The sequence below is a fragment of the Narcine bancroftii genome, chromosome 1 (genome assembly GCF_036971445.1).
Source record: "Narcine bancroftii isolate sNarBan1 chromosome 1, sNarBan1.hap1, whole genome shotgun sequence".
Classification (NCBI taxonomy): domain Eukaryota; kingdom Metazoa; phylum Chordata; class Chondrichthyes; order Torpediniformes; family Narcinidae; genus Narcine; species Narcine bancroftii.
This window is the reverse complement of record NC_091469.1, coordinates 228783601-228808028: the sequence shown is the minus strand read 5'-3', so window position 1 is coordinate 228808028 and position 24428 is coordinate 228783601. Positions and strand designations below refer to the sequence as shown.

General features: G+C 37.7%; 1 protein-coding gene across 11 annotated transcripts in view; it reads right to left on the bottom strand.

The window, feature by feature from the left end:
- Positions 1-24428, bottom strand: part of ppip5k2 (diphosphoinositol pentakisphosphate kinase 2) — a 148423-nt gene that overhangs the window by 27577 nt on the left and 96418 nt on the right. For 8 of the 11 annotated variants that reach the window (XM_069892389.1, XM_069892399.1, XM_069892406.1 and 5 more), the window contains 4 exons: positions 19028-19135; positions 14005-14121; positions 9251-9424; positions 1548-1721 (listed from right to left, as the gene is read on the bottom strand). In XM_069892389.1, coding sequence (XP_069748490.1) covers positions 1548-1721; positions 9251-9424; positions 14005-14121; positions 19028-19135 — 573 coding nt within the window. The remainder of the gene's footprint in view (positions 1-1547; positions 1722-9250; positions 9425-14004; positions 14122-19027; positions 19136-24428) is intronic. The other 3 variants (XM_069892402.1, XM_069892409.1, XM_069892413.1) reach the window with 1 other exon arrangement.

Here is a 24428-nt window from a genome sequence, read left to right as displayed (position 1 = left end):
ATGTACAACATTTCAACTTCAAAAAATTGGTCTAATAATCATCTTTACAGCCTACAGAGTTCACTCTGTTAAGTAAACTGGCAGCAATTACTAATTCAGATGACAACCATTTATGAATATACCAGGATATTATTTGCAAAAATAAATCAGAGGTCGAACACACAGCAAAAAAACCGAAAAAGGGAAAAAAGAGTTAATTAAAAATGACATAAAAAGTGAAACCCACTAAATTTAACATGTTTACACTAGTGTAAGACCCTGAACCAAGTTTTAAAATGCAGAGGAATAAGTCATTTTGATGCAAGCAGATTTTATTTTAGATTATTAATATAAACCTAAAATTGGATTTGAGATCAGAATTATATACGATGCATGACAAAGGGGAAAAAATTATAACTAGTTCTGACTTAAAGATCTTGTTACATTGAACATACATTGAAAAGACCAGGATGTAAATCAAATTCAAAATAGGTTTTATAAATGCAGAGTACCAAGAAGCCTCTGAGCTGCTGGACCTTTTGCAACATGATGTCAAAATGCAAATGTTTGAAGATCATAAATTCAGATGCAAAGTCAAATAAATTAATTATGTTTTTCTTATTTTATCTTTTCCAAATAAAATAAGAAAGAAACAAACAAAAACTTTATTGGGAACTTAAATAAGTTGAATAAATGTAATGGTACAATCATGGAACAAGATTAAATATCACAGCGCTCCTTGCATTGCCACAATTCTGTACTTTTGTTAGTAAAACAATACTAGATTTCTCACATCCTGTTTTGGGGATTTCCCTGACTAACACACTCTTGAGCTAGATGAAGTTGCAGTTTCAAAAAAAAAAGCAGCATGTCCTGTGACTCAACTTGTTCTCATCATCAACTGATATTCTATCAGTCCATCTTGCAGCGAAATTATTTTGAGAAGACCCCTTTACCTATAGCTAATTCGAGTATAGAAACACTCTGATTTACAGGGTCGTTTGAACTTAACTCACGAGGTGGTAAACACATGGATGTTTTGAATGGATGCCTGAACTAACTTACAAAAATTATTCTCCCCTTTCAATTTTATTTTCTGTTAGTCTCTCGTACAAAATCAGAACACACACGACCCTAACAATTCCAAATGTATGGGCTAGTTAAAAATTGCTACAGAATTTTAAAGTATTTTACTGATCAATGAAATTGGTACTGCAACATTTAGATTAAGAAAACAGGCCTGTAAAGGATAGCAGAAAGAAATGCAAGAGCAGCGACCATTCGCAGATAGGCCCAATTAGACAGCAATACCATTAAAATTGAAATATACTTTACAAAATAAAAGTCATGTTTTAAGAATCAAATTAATCCAATATTATCTGAATATAAAGAATAGCAATTCATGTCAACTATTTTTATTTACTTCATCAATTTAATTAATTGTATAATTATTGAGGTCAATGTTATAATTAACAAAAGGGACTTTTGAGACAGACCTGAGGAATTACGGTGAATGTTTGACCAATGAAAATGGCAATTTTCATAAAAATGAAGGAAAATTGAAAAACCTGTTGCCATGAGCCAAAAATACTTGACGTGAAAGCCAATGATTTGGGGGAGACAGGGGAAGAAGTGATTTGTTCCCCTGATCTGCGTCTTCGACGCCCAGCACCCACACCACTAGTGTAATGCATCCAGGTACCACTACACTCTGGGCTAGACAGACTCAGGGGGCTCTCTTCCTGGAAGTGAGAAAAGGGTGCAAAAAACACAACAGCAAAGCATTCAGAGTTAGACTTTAATTACACCAAAGAAGTCAAAAAATCTCTACTGATTGCTAACATAAATTACGGTTCACTATGTCAGAAATGACTAACAAGCCAGATAATAGGAAATCAATAAACTTCCCTTCTAGAAATAGAACATTTAAAAATGTACCCTGATGACATGTTTACTAACTTTTAACACATTTCTGTTAAAAATACATGTTTTATTTGCAGGTGGAGTTGAAAAAATTCTTGTTCCCCTGTTGACCTCCATCCATATCAGTATAATAGTAGAGGAGTAATTAATTCATAGGTTACAAAAAGTAAAAGAAATCAACTCCAAATTTGTATGATTTACATGGACCTAAAGAGATAAGCATAAAAGCATCAGATGATTTGTCCTGGTATTTTGGAGTTCAATTCTCTTTATGCTTATAATTTCAAGTGGTTCACCTTCTTCGTAATGATATTCCGATCAAAACATGTTACTTGGGTGTTATGTACGTCAGGGATGTCCAACCTTGGATTCATGGAGCCAGATCAATAGGTTGCAAACAATGTCATTGGCTGATTCACCCCTAAAAACACCAAGAAACTGAGGTCTCTACATTCCACCTTCAACTTGACATCAAGTAATGCTTAAGACAATGAAATGATCAGAGAGAAATATAATAAATAAAACTGTCCTCCACACTCTGAAAAGCAGAGGGGGCTGACTAGAGGTGGAACAACAAGCTGGGGAAAATTAATAATAGCACGTTTAGAAGCCCAGGGTCACAGAAATGGAAACCCCTGCATCATGCCAGTCTGATTTAAACAACATCCCATTAACCAATGTGCACAGGTAATTAAAAGAACTTGTCTAAAGAAAGAAAGGCTAAAATTGTTGAAAGTCACAGCAATCGAGATCTAAAAGGCCACTGGGTCTAATCCAACATCTGAGTACATACAGGTTGGACAACCATGATGTACATCTCATATCTGGTGAATGCCACCTTTAATCTCATCTTATGTTTATCATAACAATGAACATATAATACCATATTCAGTTTACCACCAGTTCTAATGTTTAATTCTAAAACAATAAACCTCAAGAATAAAGGAAGAAAATAAATCAGAAACAGATCGATAGATAAAAGCATAAGGACAATATGAAGCCAGGTGCTATTGCGAGGTATGCAATTCAATACAGTCGAGTGCAAGTCTAATTGAACATTTAACTTGAACGTACATATCAATGAATTTTCAATCAGCTAAAAACCAAGAGCAACCATTCTCAATGGGGTCCATGGACTGAAATCATAAAATATTTTTAATGTTTTTGTTACGTCGTTGGTAGGAGAATGGAAGAAACAACTAAATTTTACTGTTTCACAGGGAAGGGAGCCCCTAAACTTTTAGTAGAGTCCTAAGGGGCCATAGCTGAAAAAGGTTGAGAATGGCTGACCTAGAGCAACATAAAAGAAGATATGATCAAAGGATGTAAAAATTACTCTTTGCATAATAAACAGGCAATATTATTTTCCTGCACAAATACAGAGAATGTATATATTACTTTATATTGAATTATACATATTCATTCATATTGCTGCTTTCATTGAAATTATACAATCATATTTCTCTTTTGTGTAAGCTACCCAAAGTCAGGCCATTACTTTGTTACAATTGGACACAATGCATACTCCTAAAAAAAAAACCCACCTTCGCTGCAGCACTCTTGGGTCATAAAACCAGGAAGGCAATAAGAAAATTGCAAGTATTTGTTCATTGCACGATGCTAGATAAAGCATAACAATGAAAGAGAACTAGCAGAATGAGCAAGAGGTAAAAATGAATAAGCCACATTGGCTGTACACCCATCCTGCACGCCAAGACAAAATGAAGAAAAGCCTCATCAAAGGTTATAGACAATGGTAAGGACAGCACTTGTTGATAATGATCTCATGGAACCAGACATTGGAGGCTCAATTTTCCAACATTAGAGTAGTGCTTGGATTTGTGAAGATTGGCCATCAATGATGAATCCAGACTCTTCCAGGTCAGCCACTGCCCTGTGTTTCTTCCATATCATCAATCCAAAGTTACAGCTTCCTATGACTTGGTGCTTCAATTACTATAGTCACACTGATCTCACGTCTTTCCAATCCATAGAGGTTTATTGGCTGTTGTGTCACGTAATCTACTGGAATCGGGCAGGTAATTATCAAATGATGTTGCCCTCATGCTTTCTTGTTCCACATGGAACAATATTTCTCAGTTACAATTGGATTCTCAGATAATATATGTGAAAGAAATTAAGTCAGATGAGCTAAAAAGATTTAAGAGTAATGCAGTTTAGGAGATCTTATACAGAGCTCATTGTGTCTCGTTCTATTAATTCCAAGTACAACATTGGCATCTGACTATTAATCTAGCAATCCTTTATTCAAATGTCAGCAGTGATAGGTTATGAAATTGAATTCAAAAAATCTAGTTGTTTTCTGGACTGGCAATGGGAAACTGAAATGACTGTGCAACTACAATGGTCCAAGAACTAACATTCCAAACTGATTAGTTCTACATTTGAGTCCATGCCCAAGAGCAACACAGGACATGATATTAATTGCCTTCAGAACTGGTAAAGTTGATTATAAAGAAAAGGAAGTATTTGTAAGAAAATTTTTTGTTAAAGAAATTTAGTGTAAATAAATTAGGACTTTTGGAATCCTGGAATTCTAGGAAATAAAACAAAATAATTAAGATTGTGATGATACAATTTACTTGCATGGTTTTTATGCAAGCATCCTCTGCGTCCAAAAGGCAGCAACCCCTACTCCACACCATCTTGGCTCAACACTTCTGTCCGCTCAACACTTCTGTCCTCTCAACCCAACCTGACATTCCACCACCCACCACCACCCATGATTTTCTAATCCCCAATCCCAATAATGACTGCAGTATTAGTTGAGTGGACAATTCCCATTCAGGCTACCTCTTCCAATCCATCACGCTTCTTTCCACTCTCAACTTACCTGAATTACTTTGCTCAATTAGCAATGGCGGTGCTTGTCAAGGAAAGGCTTTAGCTTTTGTAAAATCTGTTCAAAAACTTAAAAGCTTTGGGTCAAGAATGTTATTTACGTTTCTAAATTTTGGGTACATCAACATTCACTGACTTGTCACGCTGCAAATGGCCAACATGTTCTTGTAGACACCAATGAAATTCTAAGTAATTGAGTGGTGCTGGTTTCCCTGGAAACACTGTTTGGATTTTGCCTAAACAATGGTTTAATTGCCAATAACCTTAAAAGCAAGTTGGATAATAACCAACAAACCAACATGGTAACTTCATATTAAAATTAACGACATTCAATAATGAATTTTCCATCCTTTTTGGAAGCCAGTTATTTTGGGTTGTAGATTCTCTGGAGAGGAAAGATTCATTCACCCATCTGGGGCATTGAAAGCTGAGCTTTATCAGATGAATCCAAACATTAGAAGACATAAAGCAGTGTGACAGAGAGATCCATCGTGTGCCAGAATTCTGATGACAACCAAGCAGCTTGACTCATTGACAGAAAGTAATAAAATGGATCAAATCAGTCTGAAAAATGACAAATGATTAATAACTCTTGCTTTCAGATTGCATAATTGATTTGAGGGATGACTAAGATGGGGATTTCATCGAAGTATGCACTCCATCACTCTAATTCTGTGAATCTCCTTGTAGAATTCAGGAATTCTCAAGAAAAGCAACAGAATCCCATAAATGTAATACCAGCTGACCAAAAGTGAAACCAGCACTTAAAGTTTTTATTGAACAATTCAGATATTAAAGAACATGTTAATTTGTCTAGTATAATAAAGCACTGAAGTGAACAAGTTAAGAAATTAAAACAGTCCATCTTATTAAAATCCTAAAAAAATTCCAGATACAACTACCAAAAGCATAGTTTGATAGCTTGCTTTTCTTAAATACCTGAGTTCAACAAAAAATATGAAGGAAAAAAATCATCTGTAGAAAATTCCTGATACTCTGTGGATACAATGAAACTATATATTTGCTTCATTGATGTTTACTTGTAAAATATAAATATTTATCTGGGAAAATGTTTTTTGGATACTGATGCACCCCAAAATAGAACTGAGTGGTTGATCAGCAGTTTAAGTAGACAGCTGGTTGCCTGCCATTATAATTCCTCTCCTGGTTACCACACAGATTTATCTGTCCACAGTCTCATCCATTGCCAGGGTGAAGTCAAATGTAAACTTGCCTCGATAGCCTAAAACCCAAAGGCATCAACACCAAATTTCCAATTTCAGGTGACTCCGACCCCACTCCCATTCCATCAATCCTTAACCTGCTCCCATTGTCATTTTTCTCTCAACCCTTCTCTTCTCCACCTCTAGCTGAAGATCCCAGCATCTGAAGTTTTTGTTTCTTTCCTTGCTGATGATGGGAAATGAGCTGTGGGATAGTCATCCAATGAAAGACATTAAAATATACATTTCTGAGTGATCAATTCAGTCTGTAAATTGAAAAGCAAGGAGAAATCTGCTCCGTTTCACAATAGTTGAACCAAATTAAACCTGACTGAAATGAATTCAGATCAACTATGCTAAAGTTTGTTCTCCACTTTAGCCTCTTGCAAAGTTTCTTCTAACTCGTAGTCCGATCCTCCATTTCCATCGCTCCCCATGCTTACTTAGATCTTCCTTTAATGCGGGGTTTTCAAACTTTTTTCTTTCCACTCACATACCACCTTAAGTAATCCTTATGCCATAGGTGCCCGGTGATTAGTAAGGAATAACTTAAGGTGGTATGTGCTATTTGCCTCCATCATTCTCTGTGTAACAAGTTCCACATTCTTACAAATGTGGAATCTTCCAAATTCCATTATGAAATACAAAATTATGATTTCCTTTTTTGATTTATTGGTGATTATCTTTTCTTGATATCCTCCAGTTTAATCCTCCTCTATTTTTCTTTACAAAACTTTCATATCATAAACACTTCTAATTAGATTAATAAATTTCAATTGAGCTGTCTCATAATAATGTTAGATAGGGGGCAAACTCCTACATGGGTCAGAGTAGAATTAACTCAACTTTCAGAAAATGATGTAAATTCTTTTATATATAAGTGGAGACCAAGTTTTTTGAAGTCTTTTAGTGTTTGAGTACTTCGACATTTAACTGATATTTGGTATAAAAGATTGTTTAATTGGATCTAAGAGTAAAATTACTGGTTGGACTCCTATACCTATATATATATATATATATATATATATATAGGATTATACAATTTTCAATGGATCATTATTATTTAAAGGAATGGGATTTAAAAGGTATCAAAAGGATAGAGGATCTTTTTTGAGAAAGGAAGTTTTCTTTCTTTTATTCAATTGCAAGAAAAATTTCATATTTCAATGAATTCAATATTTGGTTATTATCAAATGCAAGCTTTTTTTAAAAGAAAATTTTGGAAAAAAAATTAAACTTCCCAATTTGTCTAGATTCAAAAAATTAATTACAGAATCTTTGAATAAAGGATTCATCTCAGAAATGCATAGTTTATTACAAGAAAAGATGAAGAAACTTGGTGTTTTTAAGAATAAAAAGTAAATGGAAACAAGATTTACAACTTACTATATTGGAGGATGATTGGTTAAAGATATGTGAGAATGCGGTAACTAAATTGATTAATGCAAGGTATAATTTAGTTAATTATAATTTTGTACATCAATTATATTTGACACCGGAGAAGTTGAAAAGATATGGTTTTAGGGATTCAGATTATGTTTCCGGTGTGGAGTACAAAAAGGGACTTTTTTCTGTTTGGTTATGTGAAAAGGTGCAAATTTTTTGGTTAAAAGTTAGACAATTTTTAGAACTTATGTATAATATTCAATTATTGTTTGACCCTTTATTATTCTTATTAGGGTTTATGACGGACTTAAGGGGTTTGAAATTGGATAAATTTCAGACTGCCTTTATTCGTTTAACTTTAGCCTTTGCGAGAAAATGTTTTGCAATAACATGGAAAGATGAAGTAGTATTTTGAGGTGGCGTAATGAATTAAAATCTTGTATTTCTTTAGAAAAAATAACAATAGATTACATGGTAATTATTTTTTTTAAATTAAAATGTGGGATCCATATTTAAAATATATGGGTCTTAGTACATGTTAATTATGTTATTTTGATCATTTTTAAAATTAATACTTATATATGTTGTATTATGATATTTTAATCTTTGTAAAGCCTCCAACAGGTAGTAGAAATAAGGGTAGTTTGGGGTTTTTGTTGGGGGGGGTCAGGGTGGGTTATTAATCTACTAATTAAGATTATCTATTTTACTAATATATTTTTGCAATAATGGGTTTGTATTTCTGTTTGCATTATCTATTTTTTTCAATATTATAAAAAGAGTTTAAAAAAAATAAAGACTTCTAATTAGAATTTTTACATTTCAAAAGGTATCAGAATTTATTCTGTTCCTGATAACATCACATATTCAGCACTACTCTTATAATTACTGTTGTGCCATCTCTGATGCTTCTTTATCCTTTTTAGTACTGTAGTGTTCTTTAAATATAGAGGGTTACAGGGAAGGGAGAGTTTAGTACTTTTTTTAAAAAAAGGAATATATGGGTTGGTACAACATCAAGGGCCAAATGGGCTGTTCTGTGCTGTAGTGTTCTAATACAAGACCATACAGAATCACTGAAGTTCAATACAATTTAATAAAATCTCACTAGAATTCAATTCTGTCTTTCTAAAAAAAAAACTAGAGCTGAGTTCACTGTCACCAATTGAAATTTATATTTGGTTAGTGGTGATGACAAAGACTACTAATGTGAATGTAGCATTAAATTACCCGTTTAACTTGATATTTTAAGTTTAAATTAGATTTAATGATTTTAATCACTGTCAAGCTACAGTTCAGGATTTTCACTTTGAATCCCTTGTGTTGTCCTGAGGTTTTGAAAAAGTGTTTTGAATAGGCCTCCATAATATCAACTTGCATCAATCCCTTAGTCTAACATTTTGGTTTTCCATATTCAGACTGAATCACAATGGATTTTTTTTCCCACAAAATGAAATGTTTTTCTTTCATAGATTATTTTTATAATTACTGTTTTAAGAAAGGTGGCTATATAAATATTATCAAACATAAGCTGAAAAACTTCAACTAAATATAGCTTATAGTACATTGTAGGAAATAGCATCTGTGGAGAATGAAACAATGTTTCAAAGTGTTAACCTTTGATTAAAATGAATGAACCTGAAATGTTTAGTTTCTCACTTCACAGATGATGTCTACCCTACTGCGCATTTCCAGTTGGTAGCACACAATTATTTTTATAATGAATGTGTTGTATTCAATGTTATTTACATCTGAGTGTTTCAATCACACTAATGCCACTTTTACAAGAAAGTTAAATAATTATTTAATAACATTTCCTTTAAAAATACTTTGCACTGCTACGAACCTCCAAAAAAAAGTTTAATTAACACACTTACTTCTACTGAGCCTATTTTCTTGGACCGTTGCAGTGGGGATTTTCGATGGATATAAATTGGATCCGAGACCATTGGCCTGAATGACACTGTGGACTTTTCAGCAGTTTCCCTTCTTGAAACAGGCTCCTCCTCCTCATGGTCAGTACTCAGGAATGCTTTGGCTCCACTATCACTCTATTATTAAAAGGATGCATTGTTATTTCTGCAAATATATATTCCAAGACCAATTTCTGTTTTTTTCTTTATTGCTGAAGAGCAGAAATAACCTGCTTTTGGAAGTCTTCATGAGCACAAATACATAAAAATATTCCATAACTTTTCAGAAGTACTAAAATCGTCACCAAAATTTTGCACAATTTTACACAATCACTTTAGCCACATTCAGTGGCCCAAACTTCTAATATCACAGTGTTATATTAATAACAGAGTAAGACTACCTGACTTAATGGGGTAAGGAGGAATCATAGCTGAAAATAAGTCTATTTTTTGGTTGGGAGCTTCCATTTGATAGCCAAATGGTAATGGATTGCGGGGTTCTAACATGGAACCCAGGGAAAGGCTGGGAGAAATTCAGAAACCAATGCTGTCAGCATTCTGAAGGAAATGTTCCCTCTGTGACTCCGGTTTCCTCTTACCTTTCCACACCCTCTCCCTTCTCACAGCACTATCTTAGACAACCAGAAGAGATGTAACTTTTTATTTTAAATTTAGACATCCAGCACGGTAACGGGCCCTTCTGGGCCTGTGCTGCCCGACTACCCTAATTAACCTACAACCCATACATTTTGAAGGGTGGGTGGAAACTGGAACACCTAGGGAAACCCAAGCAGATACCAAGAGAATCTACAAACTCCTTATAGACAGCGCCGAATTCAAACCTGGGTGGCTGGAGGTGCTAGAGTGTTGCACTAACCGCTTCTCTAACCTTTGCTCTTCTACCCCTTGCCTCCCTGCCATTCAGGGTCCCAAAAAGTCTTGGAAATACAAGAGCATATGCAGATGCTGGAAGATGGAGCAAAAAATAATTTGTTGGAGGATGAGCAGCATCAGTGGGAGAAAAAGAACAGTAGAGTATAGGACTGAGAGAAAAATCCATGGTTTGTTTACTTTTTAGAAATATTAATTCTGTCTCTGGGTGGTGATTTGTAAATTCTCCAAGATGAACTTCTGTTACCCATAATGCTTAGAAGAATAAAGCCAATCTGCTTCGCCCATCAAATCATGGTTGATGTATTTTTCCTTTCAACCTCTGCTTTAAATGTATTCAATGACTTGGCCTCCACAACCATCTGTGGCAATGAAAAAAACTAGCAACGCTGCTGCTGGTATGGGCATGGGGAGTGGAGACACAGTCCTCCCTTGCAGAGTCTAACTGCCCAGTCCTATTGCTGACAGCTCTAAACAGGTTTTAAATGGCCTGTTCAAGGAGCTGATGGTGTTTTATTTAAAATCCTGCGAACATGGGGTCTGGGCCCAAGATGGTGGCACCTGTGTTCAGCTGCAGTCTCAAGGGGTTGCAAGCTCCAGGGGAGCAGCGTCCTGGCACAGACTACAAGTAACAGGGAGAACAACCCCCCCCCTCCCCCGACTGTTGAGAAGAAGCTGAAGAGACAACCCTAAGGACGGTGACCACAGTGGTGGACCAATGAGGGACCCTGCAGCTGAAGGACACACACAGTGATGAGTTGTGGGCAACTTGCAGGCAAGGAACCTACACAGGTTGCAGGCAACTTGAGGTCAAAGGACTGCACCAGACTAATGAAGACTGGCTCATGAGAACCAGGTATCGGAACCTGGGACTGGAGAAGATGCTGAAGAAAGGAAGGCTCCCGAAGGGCCCTGGGTGCTGAAGGCATCTTCATTGTGTAAGAGGTTTAGAAGTGGGCTCGGGTTGCCAGTGGTTTGAACTGAAATGGAGTCTTCTACTGCTGCAGAAACTGCAGGAGCACTGGAGAGGAATCCATGGATGCTTGGTGACTCTAGGGGTACTCACTTTTGCTTCTCCTTCTCTGACTGTAATCAGTACTGGCCAATGCTAATGGCAATTCTCTGTCGATCTTAAGGCAGACCAAAGGCAATTTTGTGTAATATTACATTTATGACAATAAAGTGTAGTTTCTGATCTCAATTCTACATATTCCCCATCCTCTGGCTGAAGAAGCTTCTTCTCGTCTCTATTCTAAAGGAACATCCTTTTATTCAAAGGCTGTGCCATCTAGTCCTAGCCTCTCACGTACGTTACTGGAAACATCTTCACCACCTCCATTCTATCTACCCTTTCAATATTTGGTATGTTCCGATGCGATCTTCCCTCATCCTTCTAAACTCCAGCAAGTACAGAACCAGAGCCATCAAATGCTCCTCATATATTAATTGTCTCATTCCTGGGATCATTGTGAACCTCCTCTGGACCCTCTCCATCATCCTTCTTTAGAAGTGGGGCCCAAAACAGTTCGCAATACTCCAAATATGGTCTCACCAACAGTTCAGCATTACATTTTGCTTTTATATTCTAGTCTTCGCTAAACCTTTGCTTCCTCAACATTAGCTGCCCTTCACCGATCTTTGAATCATCTGTATCAATTCAGTCGTGATTTACATAGAACTGCAATCTATCTCCTTGTGATCCCCCACCTTCTTCTCAACTTAAAACTATTTTCCTGCTTCCCAGCTTTAAGGATACATTTAATGTCCTGCATGCAGTTACATAAATGCTGGAAGCAGGTCAATGCCATTTTCATTTAAGGATATCATGAAAGTTAAGAGGGCACCTGAGAATTTTTCATTTCATTTTTCAGCATGGCAGGCAAGATTATATTTATTACATGACCACAATGCCCTTAAACTGAGCAACTTGCTAATACAGGCAAACTTGTTTTGGGTTTCGTCACACATGAATAAAAATTCACAAGATCAGCTGACTGAAAGAAAAAAAAATCAAGTTTATAAGGACATGGCCTTTGAAGAGAGAACATGGGATTTGGGCAAATGATAAAAATCTTTTATCAGTTTTTCAAACCAATAAAAATAGAAAATATTTCAGATCTAATTGCTTTAACTGTGGACTAACATAAATTTAACTTGAGTACATTATGTAGTAGAATATGCTATTATTAAATTTCTGATCAATACTGATGTCCAGTATTTTTGGTGATGTTATGGCTATAGAATGTCAAGAGCCTGTGTTTAGACACTGTCTCTTGGAGATGGTTACTGTTTGTCTCTTGCAAAATAAACATTACCTGCCACTTATTAGTGCATGCCACATGCGGTCAAATTGCTCACTTGATGCAAAGGACAGTCATTTTCACTTCACCTCTGTGGAGTTCAAGCTTTTGGAACACATTTTAAACTCTAAAACTGGTTGATCTGATCATTGACTCAACTCCACCTACCTTAATCTACCTCCATATTCCTTAATTCCTTTAAGTAAAAAAATCTAACTATCTTAAATATGTTTAATGAAGTAGCCTCAACTGCTTTCCTGGGCAGAGAATTCCACAGATTCACTCCTCTCTGGGAAAAACAGCTTTTCCTCATCTCCATCTGAAATGTACTCCCCTGAATCTTGAGGCTGCGTCTCCTAGTTCTGGTCTCACGTATCAGGGAAAACAATTTTCCTGCCTCTATCTTATCTTTCCTTTTCATAATTTTATGTGTTTCTATAAGATCTCCTCTATTCTTTTGAATTCGAGTGAGTATAATCCCAGGCTCTCCTCAGTCAACCCCTCATCTCCAGGGTCAATCTGGTGTACCTCCTCTGGACTACCTCCAAGGCCAGTATATCCTTCCTCAAGTATGGAGGCCAGAACTGTCCACAGTATTCCAGGTGCAGCCTCACCAATACCTTTATCTTGCAAGGAATGTGCTCGTAGAGAGTTCTACCAATGCTAATACATGTGGACTTGTGAGTACAAGGTCAAGTAGTTTTACCCAGATTCTACCACTCACTGACACAAATTCTCTTCTGGTTTTTATGACATCTGATGGTTTTGTAGACTTCATTATCCATGTCAATCACAAAACTTCAACTGGTAGGAACTAATGTCTCTGGATTATTAGTAATAACTCACTGGGGGTCTTTTCCCATGTTCCTTACAAACATATTAGAACAAGTTCCTCTTTTAGAGTAGCCAGGGCTCCATTTACCACATATCCTTCAAACTACTGGATTCTGTTTCCCACATTTTCTATAAATTCAGTTTGCAGAAAAATATTATCGTACAATGGTGTCACATCTAAAAGAAAAATGTATTAAGTGATTTGGTGCATTAGTAGGAGTTAACACCCATTGTCTGAAAAATGAGTGTGGCACCATCAAAATCCTGAGGGTGCCAGATTATGTTTTGCAGTTCTATGAATAATCCCTTAATTGCAGCTAGCATCATTACTACAAATGTTAACTTTTATACATTTATTGCTTTCTTTTATGACACAAGAAAACTCTCAACTTCATTCTCCTTCATGACGTCACACACTAAATTGGTGAAATATTATGTCAATTGTTGCACTTATTACAAGTGGACAGTCCATTGCACAAAGGTATTATTTTTTTTTAAATTCTATTTTTTCTACTCTTGTCAAAAACTAACTAACTGTTAACAGATTAATGTTATAAAATACATTGCAAGAAACATCTACAGGACTACAAATTTAATATTGAACAGATCTAATACTTTAGCAGTACAATTTCACTGAGAACAATTGCCCATGTAAAAATCATTGAATGTAACACTCATTACAAAAGTGAATACCTCACGAGATGCTGGTCTGTATCCAAATCCCGACGGAAGATTTTTATCTTCTTCACACCCTTTAGCACCAGGGCTAAAGTGTAATTCCACATGAAATCGTTCTTCTGAAGAAAGGTCCTGAAAGTTAAAATTGTGAAAAATACTTGCAGGGCTGATTGAATAAGTTGAGTATCTTAACTCAATAAATCTTACTCAGGTAACCCCATATTAGGACATTCTGGAAGGGGGAGGGAGAAAAGCCAGCTGTCGTGGTCCATATTGGTACCAACGACATAGGAAAAAAAGGGATAAGGTTCTACAAGATGAATTTAGGGATTTAGGAAGTAAATCTCTGGATTGTTACCCATGCCACGAGCTAGTCAGAGTAGGAACAACAAGTTAGCTAGAATGAATTTGTGGCTTGAAAGGTGGTGTAGGAGGGAAGGTTTCAGATTCTTGGAATAATGGAACTGGTTCTGGGGCAGATGGGACTGGTACAAACAGGACGGTCTGCATCTGAGCAGGGCTGGGACCAATGTTCTTGGGGGTTTGTTTGCTAGCGCTGTTGGGGAAGGTCTAAACTAATGTGGAAGGGGAATGGAACCAAGTCCAGAGAGTCAGAGGGGTGTAAAATTAGAATAGAAGCAAAAGGTAGCAAGGTGAAAAGCATTAGTGGCAGGCAAGTAAAAGCAGGAGGAATATCAAAAAGAGCTACTTATTTACATAATGGTAAAAGGGATAAGAGTGTGGCTAAAGAAAGGCTGAAGGTTTCGTGTCACAATGCAAGGAGCATTTGTAATAACGTGGAGGAATTGAATGTGGAGATAGCTATTAATAACTATGATATAGTTGAGATCTTCAGGGGGAATGTGACTGGGAGCTCAACATTCAGGGTTGCTCGACATTCAGGAGGGATAGACAGAATAGAAAAGGAGGTGGAGTAGCCTTGTTGATTAGGGAAGAGGTGAATGCCATAGAGGAAGGATATCAATGTAGAGGATGTGAAATCCATATGGGTAGAGCTGCGAAACACGAAGGGCAGAAGATGCTAGTGGGAGTAGTGAACAGGCCGCCTAACAGTAGCAGTGAGGTTAGTGAAGGAGTCATGAAGGAAATTGGTAATGCGTTCAACAAAGGGACGGCAGTTGTAAGGGGTGACTTTAATCTACATGTAGATTGGGTGAACCAAATTGGTAAGGGTAAGGTTGAAGAGGATTTCTTAGAATGTATGCAGGACTGTTTTTTAAATCAGCATGTTGAGGAACCGACAAGGGAACAAGCCATTCTAGACTGGGTATTGAGTAATGGAGAAGGGCTAATTAGCAATCTTGTTGTGAGGAACCCCTTGGGCAAGATTGACCACAATATGGTGGAATTCTTCATTCGGATGGAATGTGACAGAGTTGATAAAGATATAAAGGTTTTGAACTTGAAGAGGGGTAACTTTGATGGTATGAGATGTGAATTGGCTAAAATAGATGGGCAAATGGGACTTAAAGGACTAACGGCAGAAATGCAATGGCAATCGTTTAAGGATAGCTTGGAACAACTGCAGAAAATGTATATCCCAGTTTGTACGAAGAATAAATCGAGGAGGGTAGCGCATCCGTGGCTAACAAGGGAGATCTGAGAGAGTGTCAAATCCAAAGAAGGAGCTTACAAATGAGCCAAAAAGAATAATATCCCTGATGACTGGGAGAAATTCAGAGTTCTGCAGAGGAGGACAAAAGGATTAATTAGGAAAGGTACAAGGGATTATGAGAGGAAGCTGGTAGGGAACATAAAAAATGACTGTAAAAGCTTTTATAGATACATTAAGAGAAAGAGTTTAGTTAAGACAAATGTGGGTCCGTTGCGGACAGAAACGGGTGAGTTGATCATGGGGAACAAGGGTAGGGCAGACTGTTTGAATGACTACTTTAGATCTGTCTTCACCAAGGAAGACATAACTAATCAACAGGAAATTATTGAGGATCGGGGATCTATTGTGACGGAGGGACTGAAGGAAATAATGGTAAGTCGAGAAGTTGTATTAATTAAATTGCAGGGTTTAAAGGCGGATAAATCCCTGGGGCCGGATAGTCTGCATCCGAGAGTGCTGAAGGAAGTAGCCTAGGAAATAGTGGATGCATTGGTGATAATGTTTCAAACTCTTTGGATACAGGATTAATTCCTGAGAATTGTAGGGTGGCCAATGTAACCCCATTCTTTAAGAAGGGAGGGAGAGAGAAATCAGGAAACTACAGACCAGTTAGCCTGTCATCGGTAGTAGGAAAGGTGCTAGAATTGGTTATTAAAGATGCAATTGCAGTACATTTGGAAAGTAGTGGTATCATCACACAGAGTCAGCATGGTTTTGTGAAGGGGAAATCATGTCTGACGAATCTAATAAGAGTTTTTTGAGAATGTAACCAGTAGAGTGGATTGGGGAGAACCAGTGGATGTGGAATATCTGGACTTTAAAAAGGCATTTGATAAGGTTCCGCACAGAAGACTAGTGTATAAACTTAAAGAGCACGGTATAGGAGGTATGGTATTAAGGTGGACAGAGAATTGGTTGAGGAACAGGAAGTAAAGAGTAGGAATAAATGGGTTCTTTTCAGAATGGCAGCCAGTGACTAGTGGGGTACCGCAGGGCTCAGTGCTGGGGCCACAGTTGTTTACGATATATATCAATGACTTAGATGTGGGAATAGATAGCAGTATCTCGAAATTTGCAGACGATACGAAGTTGGGTGGCAGGGTTAGCTGTGTGGTGGATGCTAGGAGAGTGCAGGGTGATTTGGACAAGTTAGGCAAGTGGGCCAGGATGTGGCAGATGCAGTATAATGTGGATAAATGCGAAGTTATCCATTTTGGAGGTAAGAACAGGAAAAAGGATTATTATTTAAATGATATCTGTTTAGGAAAAGGGGAGATGCAGCGAGACTTGGGTGTCGCTGTGCATCAGTCGTTGAAAGTGGGCGTGCGGGTGCAGCAGGTGGTGAGGAGGGCGAATGGTATGTTGCCGTTCATAGCCAGAGGATTTGAGTCCAGGAGTAGGGAGATCCTGCTGCAGCTGAACAGGGCCTTGGGGAGACCACACCTGGAGTACTGCGTGCAGTTTTGGTCTCCTTATCTGAGGAAGAATATCCTTGCCTTGGAGGGGGCGCAGAGAAGGTGCACTATGATGAAAGGTTGGATAGACTAGGCTTGTATTCTCTGGAATTTAGAAGATTGAGGGGGGATCTTATAGAAACTTATATAATTCTTAAGGGTTTAGACAGACTAGATGCAGGAAGGTTGTTTCCAATGCTGGGAATTACCAGAATCAGGGGCCATAGTTTAAGGATAAAGGGGAATTTCTTCTCTCAGAGAGTGGTAAATGTGTGGAATTCTTTGCCACAGGAAGTAGTTGAGGCTGGTTCCCTGTCAATATTTAAGTGTAGGTTAGATTTGGCCCTTGTGGCCAAGGGGATTAGTGGGTATGGGGAGAAGGCAGGAACCGGGTACTGATCAGCCATGATCATAATGAACGGCGGTGTAGCCTTGAGGGGCCAAATAGCCTACTCCTACACTTATTTTCTATGTTTTTATGGATGTGGGTGGGTGGGGGTGGAGAAGAGAGGGAAATTTCCAAAACCGTCCATATCATGATTATCCCTTATGTGAAGTGTGGTCACCTGCATATGCATCAAGAAATTGTATTTATTTGCTTTTCAAAAACAAAAATCTGTATCTCAAATATTTGGGAAATGATTCACAACTCGAATGACTGCAGTAGTGCTTACTACACTGCAAGGAGGTTTAGAATGGATCTGAGACAGATCTGTTCCACCCAGATGATGATTAGAATATGGGACATGCTATCTGTGGGGGTGATGGAAACGAAGACTCTCACAACAAGATCTAGATGAATTATCAAGGCAAGAAGGTCTGCTGATCAAGTACTGATAATGAAACTAATATAGAGATACTTGATAGTTTGCAAAGACATGGTGTGCTTAAAGGCCTATTCTACACTGCACAAATCTATGAGTAAGTGAAAATTTAAATACAAAGTTAAAAATATTTAAACTGAAACAAAATAATATTAAAATGCAAATTTTTTAAATAGTTCATTGTGATTTTATTCTTTACCTTATGCAATACTTTACCTATCATTTTTATTGGATTAAAAGTGGCACAATAGCTGTTATCAGTATATTTAAGAAATTAAATTAGTTAGGATTACTTGCAAATAGTAGAAGAGCTTTTATATACAACACCAGCCTTCAATTTGCAATTCTCATGTGGTTAGAGATTTGAGAAATAGCTTATCGCATTAGGGTTCCCATTGCTATTAGGCAAATGCAGATAGCTGCTACAAAGTTATCACATTTTGAACATTCTCATAAAAATTTGCTAATACTGAAAGATAACTTCACAAAGGAACTAGCATCTAGTATCAATTTATCTATTATATAAAATGCATTGTCAATCTGAAATAATGTATACAACACTTTAAATTCAAAAATCAGTTTAATTTTTTTTGTTAAATCAGAATATCTTTTAACACTACATTAGAGTACTGTGTTCAGTTCTGGCCATCTCATTATAGAAAGGATGTGGAAGCTATGGAGAGAGATTTACCAGGACATTACCTGGATTGGAAAATAAATCTTATGAGTTAAGGTCAACTTTTCTGTTTGGAGTGTCGAAAGATGAAAGGTGACTTAATAGAGGTCTACAAGATTATGAGAGCCATAGATAGGGTGGACAAAGGGAAGGGAGGGAAGTTTAGAGGAGACATCAGGGGTACTTTTAAAAAAAAAAGTACACAGAGAGTTGTGGGTGCCTGGAATGCTTTGCCGGGAATGGAGGCTGAAACAATGGGGGCATTTAAGAGACCTTTAGACAGGAACATGAATGGAAGGAAAATAGAGGGTTACAAGGTAGGATGGGTTCAATACTTTTTTTTAAGGAATATATGGGTTGGCAAAACATCGAGAGCCGAACAGCCTGTACTGTGCTGTAGTGTTCTATGTGCTAGTATAATAAATCCAATGTAGAGAAAAAGTATTACCTTGTTTGGGTCTTCATACAACATGATAACAATCTGTGTCATATAATTAAGTTCACTGGTATAATTTAGATAGTTCATTGCTCTTTTCCACTGTTCATCTTTGATCTCCTGAATGTTAAATAGACAAAGTCACATTATGACTTCAAAAGCAATTGACTATACCAATAGATAATATGATCGTTCTCTTCATTCAACATAATCCATAGATCAAGCAATAAATTGTTTTTAAAAGGTTATGAGAACTACCATACACATAATTATGTTTTTTTTTTAATTCAACATTTTTGTCATTTTTAACTTCCCTGCAAGTAGTAGAGGTGAGTGCCTTCTTGAAGCACTGTAATCTATTTGGTAAAGGTGTTTTCATGGTGTTTTATGGTAGAGTTCCAAAATTTAAATCCAACAACAATGGGAAAAAAATTTTCAAGGAACATGTGAATGACGCAGCATTCTCAAGTGTTCATTACACATCCTTCATGATAGTGGAAGTTGTAATTTTGGGAGGTGATGTTTAAATTGCAAGTAACTGCTATGCATTTTTAAAACATTTTTTTATTTTTCTCACTATGAACCATATTAACCAAAATACACATAAACATTTCCCTCTTGAATATACACAGTCATTTTCTCCCCTTCCCCCGCTCCTTCTCACCCCCCTCCCTACCCACTAAACATTCAACATATACAATAAACCCATTAAACAATGTCATCACAAAATGAAAATAAACAAGAAAATTGTGTCATCTACTTTTACACACTGGGTCAGTTAATTTCGTCTTCTTCTCCTTCTATCATTTTAGGGGGTGGAGGTCCACGATAGGCCCTCTCTGTTGTGTTCCATGTACGGTTCCCAAATTTGTTCGAATAATTTAAAAAATAAAGTCACAGTATATGTTATTTTTTCCAATGGAATACATTTATTCATTTCTATGTACCATTGCTGTACTCTCGGGCTCTCTTCAGATTTCCAGGTTGACATTATACATTTTTTTGCAACAGCTAATGCTATCATAATAAATCTTTTTTGTGCTGCATCAATTTGAGGCCTAATTCTTTACTTCTTATATTACTTAGAAGAAAGATCTCTGGATTTTTTGGTATGTTGCTTTTTGTAATTTTATTTCATACCTGATTTAGATCTTCCCAAAAACTTTCCACTTTCTCACATGCCCAAATTGCATGTACTGTTGTTCCCGTTTCCTTCTTACAGCGAAAACATCTATCTGATACTGATGGGTCCCATTTATTTAACTTTTGGGGCGTGATATATAGCCTGTGTAACCAATTATATTGTATCATGCGTAACCTCGTGTTTATTATATTTCTCATAGTTCCGGAGCATAGGTTTTCCCATTTTTCATTTTTTATCTTTATGTTTAGATCTTGTTCCCACTTTTGTTTGGGTTTACACCTTATTTCATCGTTCTCTTTCTCTTGCAGCTTGATGTACATGTTTGTTATAAATCTTTTAATTATCATTGTGTCTGTAATCACATATTCAAAGCTGCTATGCATTTTAATGATACACAATGTGGCCGAGGTTACCAGTTTAGTGGAATTTGAATGTTTTGAGTTTGAATGTTGTAGTTGCCAATGAAGCAAGCTGCTTTGTCTCAGACGGTGTCAAGCTTCAATATTTGCTGGACTAACTATTTAGGCCAATGGAAAATTCCATCAACCTCTTGATTTCTATCTATGCACAGCGTACATAACCTGTAATCCGTTCTTGGAACCAGACTTCATATGTTCCTGGCCTGGTATATCTTCTGGTTAAAGGCAAGTGGCAGAATTTTGATGGTAGAAGATGTAATGCTTTAGCCATTAAATGTCAAAAGTAGGTAATTGGGCTCATTCTTGTTGGGGCTGGTCACTACCTGATACAGTACTAATGTGGGAAAATGTTAGAACAGAGAAAAGCACAGCACAGCAACAGGCCATTCAGCCTACAATGTTTGCCCTGATGCTGCTTGCCACTTATGAACACATGCCTGAATGGTGTCTCAGTCTTACTGTATACACGTACAAGCTGCTTCGTTTTCTGAAGAGTAGTGAAAGGAATCAACATTGCATAATCGTGAAAAAACATCCTCTATAAGGAAAGGTTTGTCGCTGATGAAGCAGTTAAAGGTGATGGCATGAGGACAGTACCCAAATAACTCTCGCAGCAATAGCCAAAGGCTTAAATGACCAACCTCCGACAGCAATTATCAATTTCTTTTGTGCAAAATATGTTCCCAGCCAATAATAGGACATCAATTTAAAAGCAGAGTTAAAAGTCTGTTGACGCTGCGATTGTAATGCAATATACAAAAGTGGTAGAAAAATTCAGCAGGTGGAGGTATTTTTGCTGAGTTTCTCCAGCACAAATAATTTAAAGGCAGCCAGATGTGCAATAATTCATGTTCATAATAATATTATGATTAAGTATTTTTCCAATGCACTAAAATAGATTTGAGTAATGAGAGTTCCTTCCCCACTCGTTATTAGTGGGAAAACAAAAATGCTGAAAATCTCCAAGTAAAGATGGGAAATGCAGGGGATAATCAGCCTCTATGAAACAACATCGACCCAATGTCAACTGTTTTTCTCATCACATATTCTGCCTGATTTGCTGAGTAGACCCAGAACTTTCAGTTTTCATTGGTAATATAAGATTGTTCTTCAAGTTATTGTTTGAAATCTTCTGAGCCATTTGTCACGACGTAACACAGGTGCCTAACCTTTTATCAGGACAGGACACCTGCCTTTGTTCAGAACCTTCCAGATTTTTGAATCATTTTAAAATGTCACCCCCTTTAAGCAAATGCGATGTTTCAAAAATCACACAAAACAGGGGTTCAGGGAGTTAAATGAATAAATAAAAACCATAAAAGACCATAATATCATCAGCATATTTTTTTATTTTAAAGTAAAACTTCAAAATAAAACTGGCTTAGACTCCTGTCCCCATCATTTCCGTCCCCGTGGGTGCCCTCTCTTACCTTCGGTGGAAAGGTGACTCTCGGCCCCGAGCACCTGGTGGGAGAGAAACAGGCGGCGGCTGGCTCAATACAGGATCGATGGCCATCTTACTTATCCATAATCCCCCACACAGCTGGAACTGCTCTGGCACTGGCAGAGCGTTCCAGCTGCGTAGGGAATTATGAGTAAAGAGATGGCCATTGCTCCTGCATTGAGCCATCGCAGCGAGCCAGTCGGCGCTCCAGTGAACCCCGGGCTCAGCTGCACTGCGCCCCTGCTGCCGCTTCAAAGTTAGATTGGGAGGGGGCAGGACAACGGACGGCCGGGGGCTAGGGGCAAGGTGATCGGATATTTTCATTCGCGTATTGTTGTAGACAGCCAGCAGTTTAGTTTCGGCTGCAGGCTGGCCACAAAAATGTCTAGGGCTGCCACAGGAAAAATTCTGGATGGGAATTAGTTTCTAATTTCTGCCTGGATTTAAAAAAAACTCAGCCAGCATTGTGGGAATTTTCCAAGAAATTCCCATTTTATAGTTGGCTTATGTAAAAAGCATCTTTTATGAGTAGATGTCATCGACTGAAAAAAGTGCAAGTTTTTGGAGGTTGCCTGTGTTTGGAATCCCAGATAAAAGGTTAGACACCTGTATATAAATGTAAATGGCATATTTTTGGTACAGAGTTATTCATCTTGACACAAAATCATATACTCCTACTTGGGAAGAACTGGAGTAGAAAAGTGAATGCTAGTGACAAAAACAAATTCTAGTCAGCAGAAACAAAATTGAAGCTAATCTTAAGGAAGGAGCACCATTACGACCAATTATCTATGTAGCAAAGATTTCCCTTTATCTTACCCTTGATAAATCATCACCATTCAGCCCATCATGCCCATAGCAACCCATTCATCTTAATTTCACCTTCCAGTACTAGGCCTGCAACTTTGTATTCCAGACAATTCAAGTGTTCTTCTATTCACTTCTAAAATGCTTTCTGCAACTCTCGTTGCACCACTCTCTCTGGAAGAGCATTCAAGGTACTCACCCTTCTCCCTCAGAGCCCTTCCAAATCTCCCTCCCCTTTTATTAAATCAGACGATCCATACAACATTCCAAGAGTACATGGGGCCCGAGGAATGAACATAAAGGAAGAACTGACAGTAATTGCTACGTCCTGAAACTGTGTTAAGCAAATTGATGGTGTTGGAAGTCAAGTAATCCCCAGGGCTTGTTGGATTGCATCTCAGTGTGCTTAAAAAGATAGCGTGAGAAATAGTGGACACATTATTATTTTCTAATATTCTCTACACTCTGGATAGGCTTATTTGGAGTGGAAGGTAGCTAATATGATACCACTTTTTAAGGAGAGAGAGAGAGAAAAATCAGGGATACAGACCAGTTAGCATGACTTCAGTGGTGGGGAAAATGCTGGAGTCATTAAAAATATCAATGCTGCACATTTGGAGAGGAGTAACAGGATTTACAGAAGGGCTTGACAAATTCAATTGAATTTTTTGAGGATGTAAATAAGTAGAGTGGACAATGGTGAACTGGTTGATGTGGTATATTTGGATTTCAAAAAGGCCTTTGATAAGGTCCCACACAAGAAAATGGCATGACAAATTAGAGGACATGGTATAGGAGGTAATATTCTGACATAGATAAAAATTGGTCAGCAGACAGGAAGCTGCGGGTGGTTATAAATGTGTCCTTTTCAGATTGGCAGGCAGTTATTAGTGGGGTACCACATAGTTCAGTCGAAGGCTTTGGTGAGGTCAACAAAGGTGATGTAGAGTCCTTTGTTTTGTTCTCTGCACTTTTCTTGGAGCTGTCTGAGGGCAAAGACCATGTCAGTAGTTCCTCTGTTTGCGCGAAAGCCGCACTGTGATTCTGGGAGAATATTCATGGCGACACTAGGTATTATTCTATTTAGTAGAATCCTAGCGAAGATTTTGCCTGCAATGGAGAGCAACGTGATTCCCCTGTAGTTTGAGCAGTCTGATTTCTCGCCTTTGTTTTTGTACAGGGTGATGATGGTGGCATCACGAAGATCCTGAGGCAGTTTTCCTTGGTCCCAACAAAGCTTGAAAAACTCATGCAGTTTGGCATGCAGAGTTTTGCCACCAGCCTTCCAGACCTCTGGGGGGATTCCATCTATACCTGCTGCTTTGCCACTTTTCAGTTGTTCGATTGCCTTATATGTCTCATCCAGGGTGAGAACCTCATCCAGCTCTAGCCTTAGGGGCTGTTGAGGGAGCTGGAGCAGGGCGGATTCTTGGACTGAGCGGTTGGCACTGAAAAGAGATTGGAAGTGTTCTGACCATCGGTTGAGGATGGAGATCTTGTCGCTGAGGAGGACTTTGCCGTCTGAGCTGCGCAGTGGGCTTTGGACTTGGGGTGAGGGGCCGTACACAGCCTTTAGAGCCTCGTAGAAACCCCTGAAGT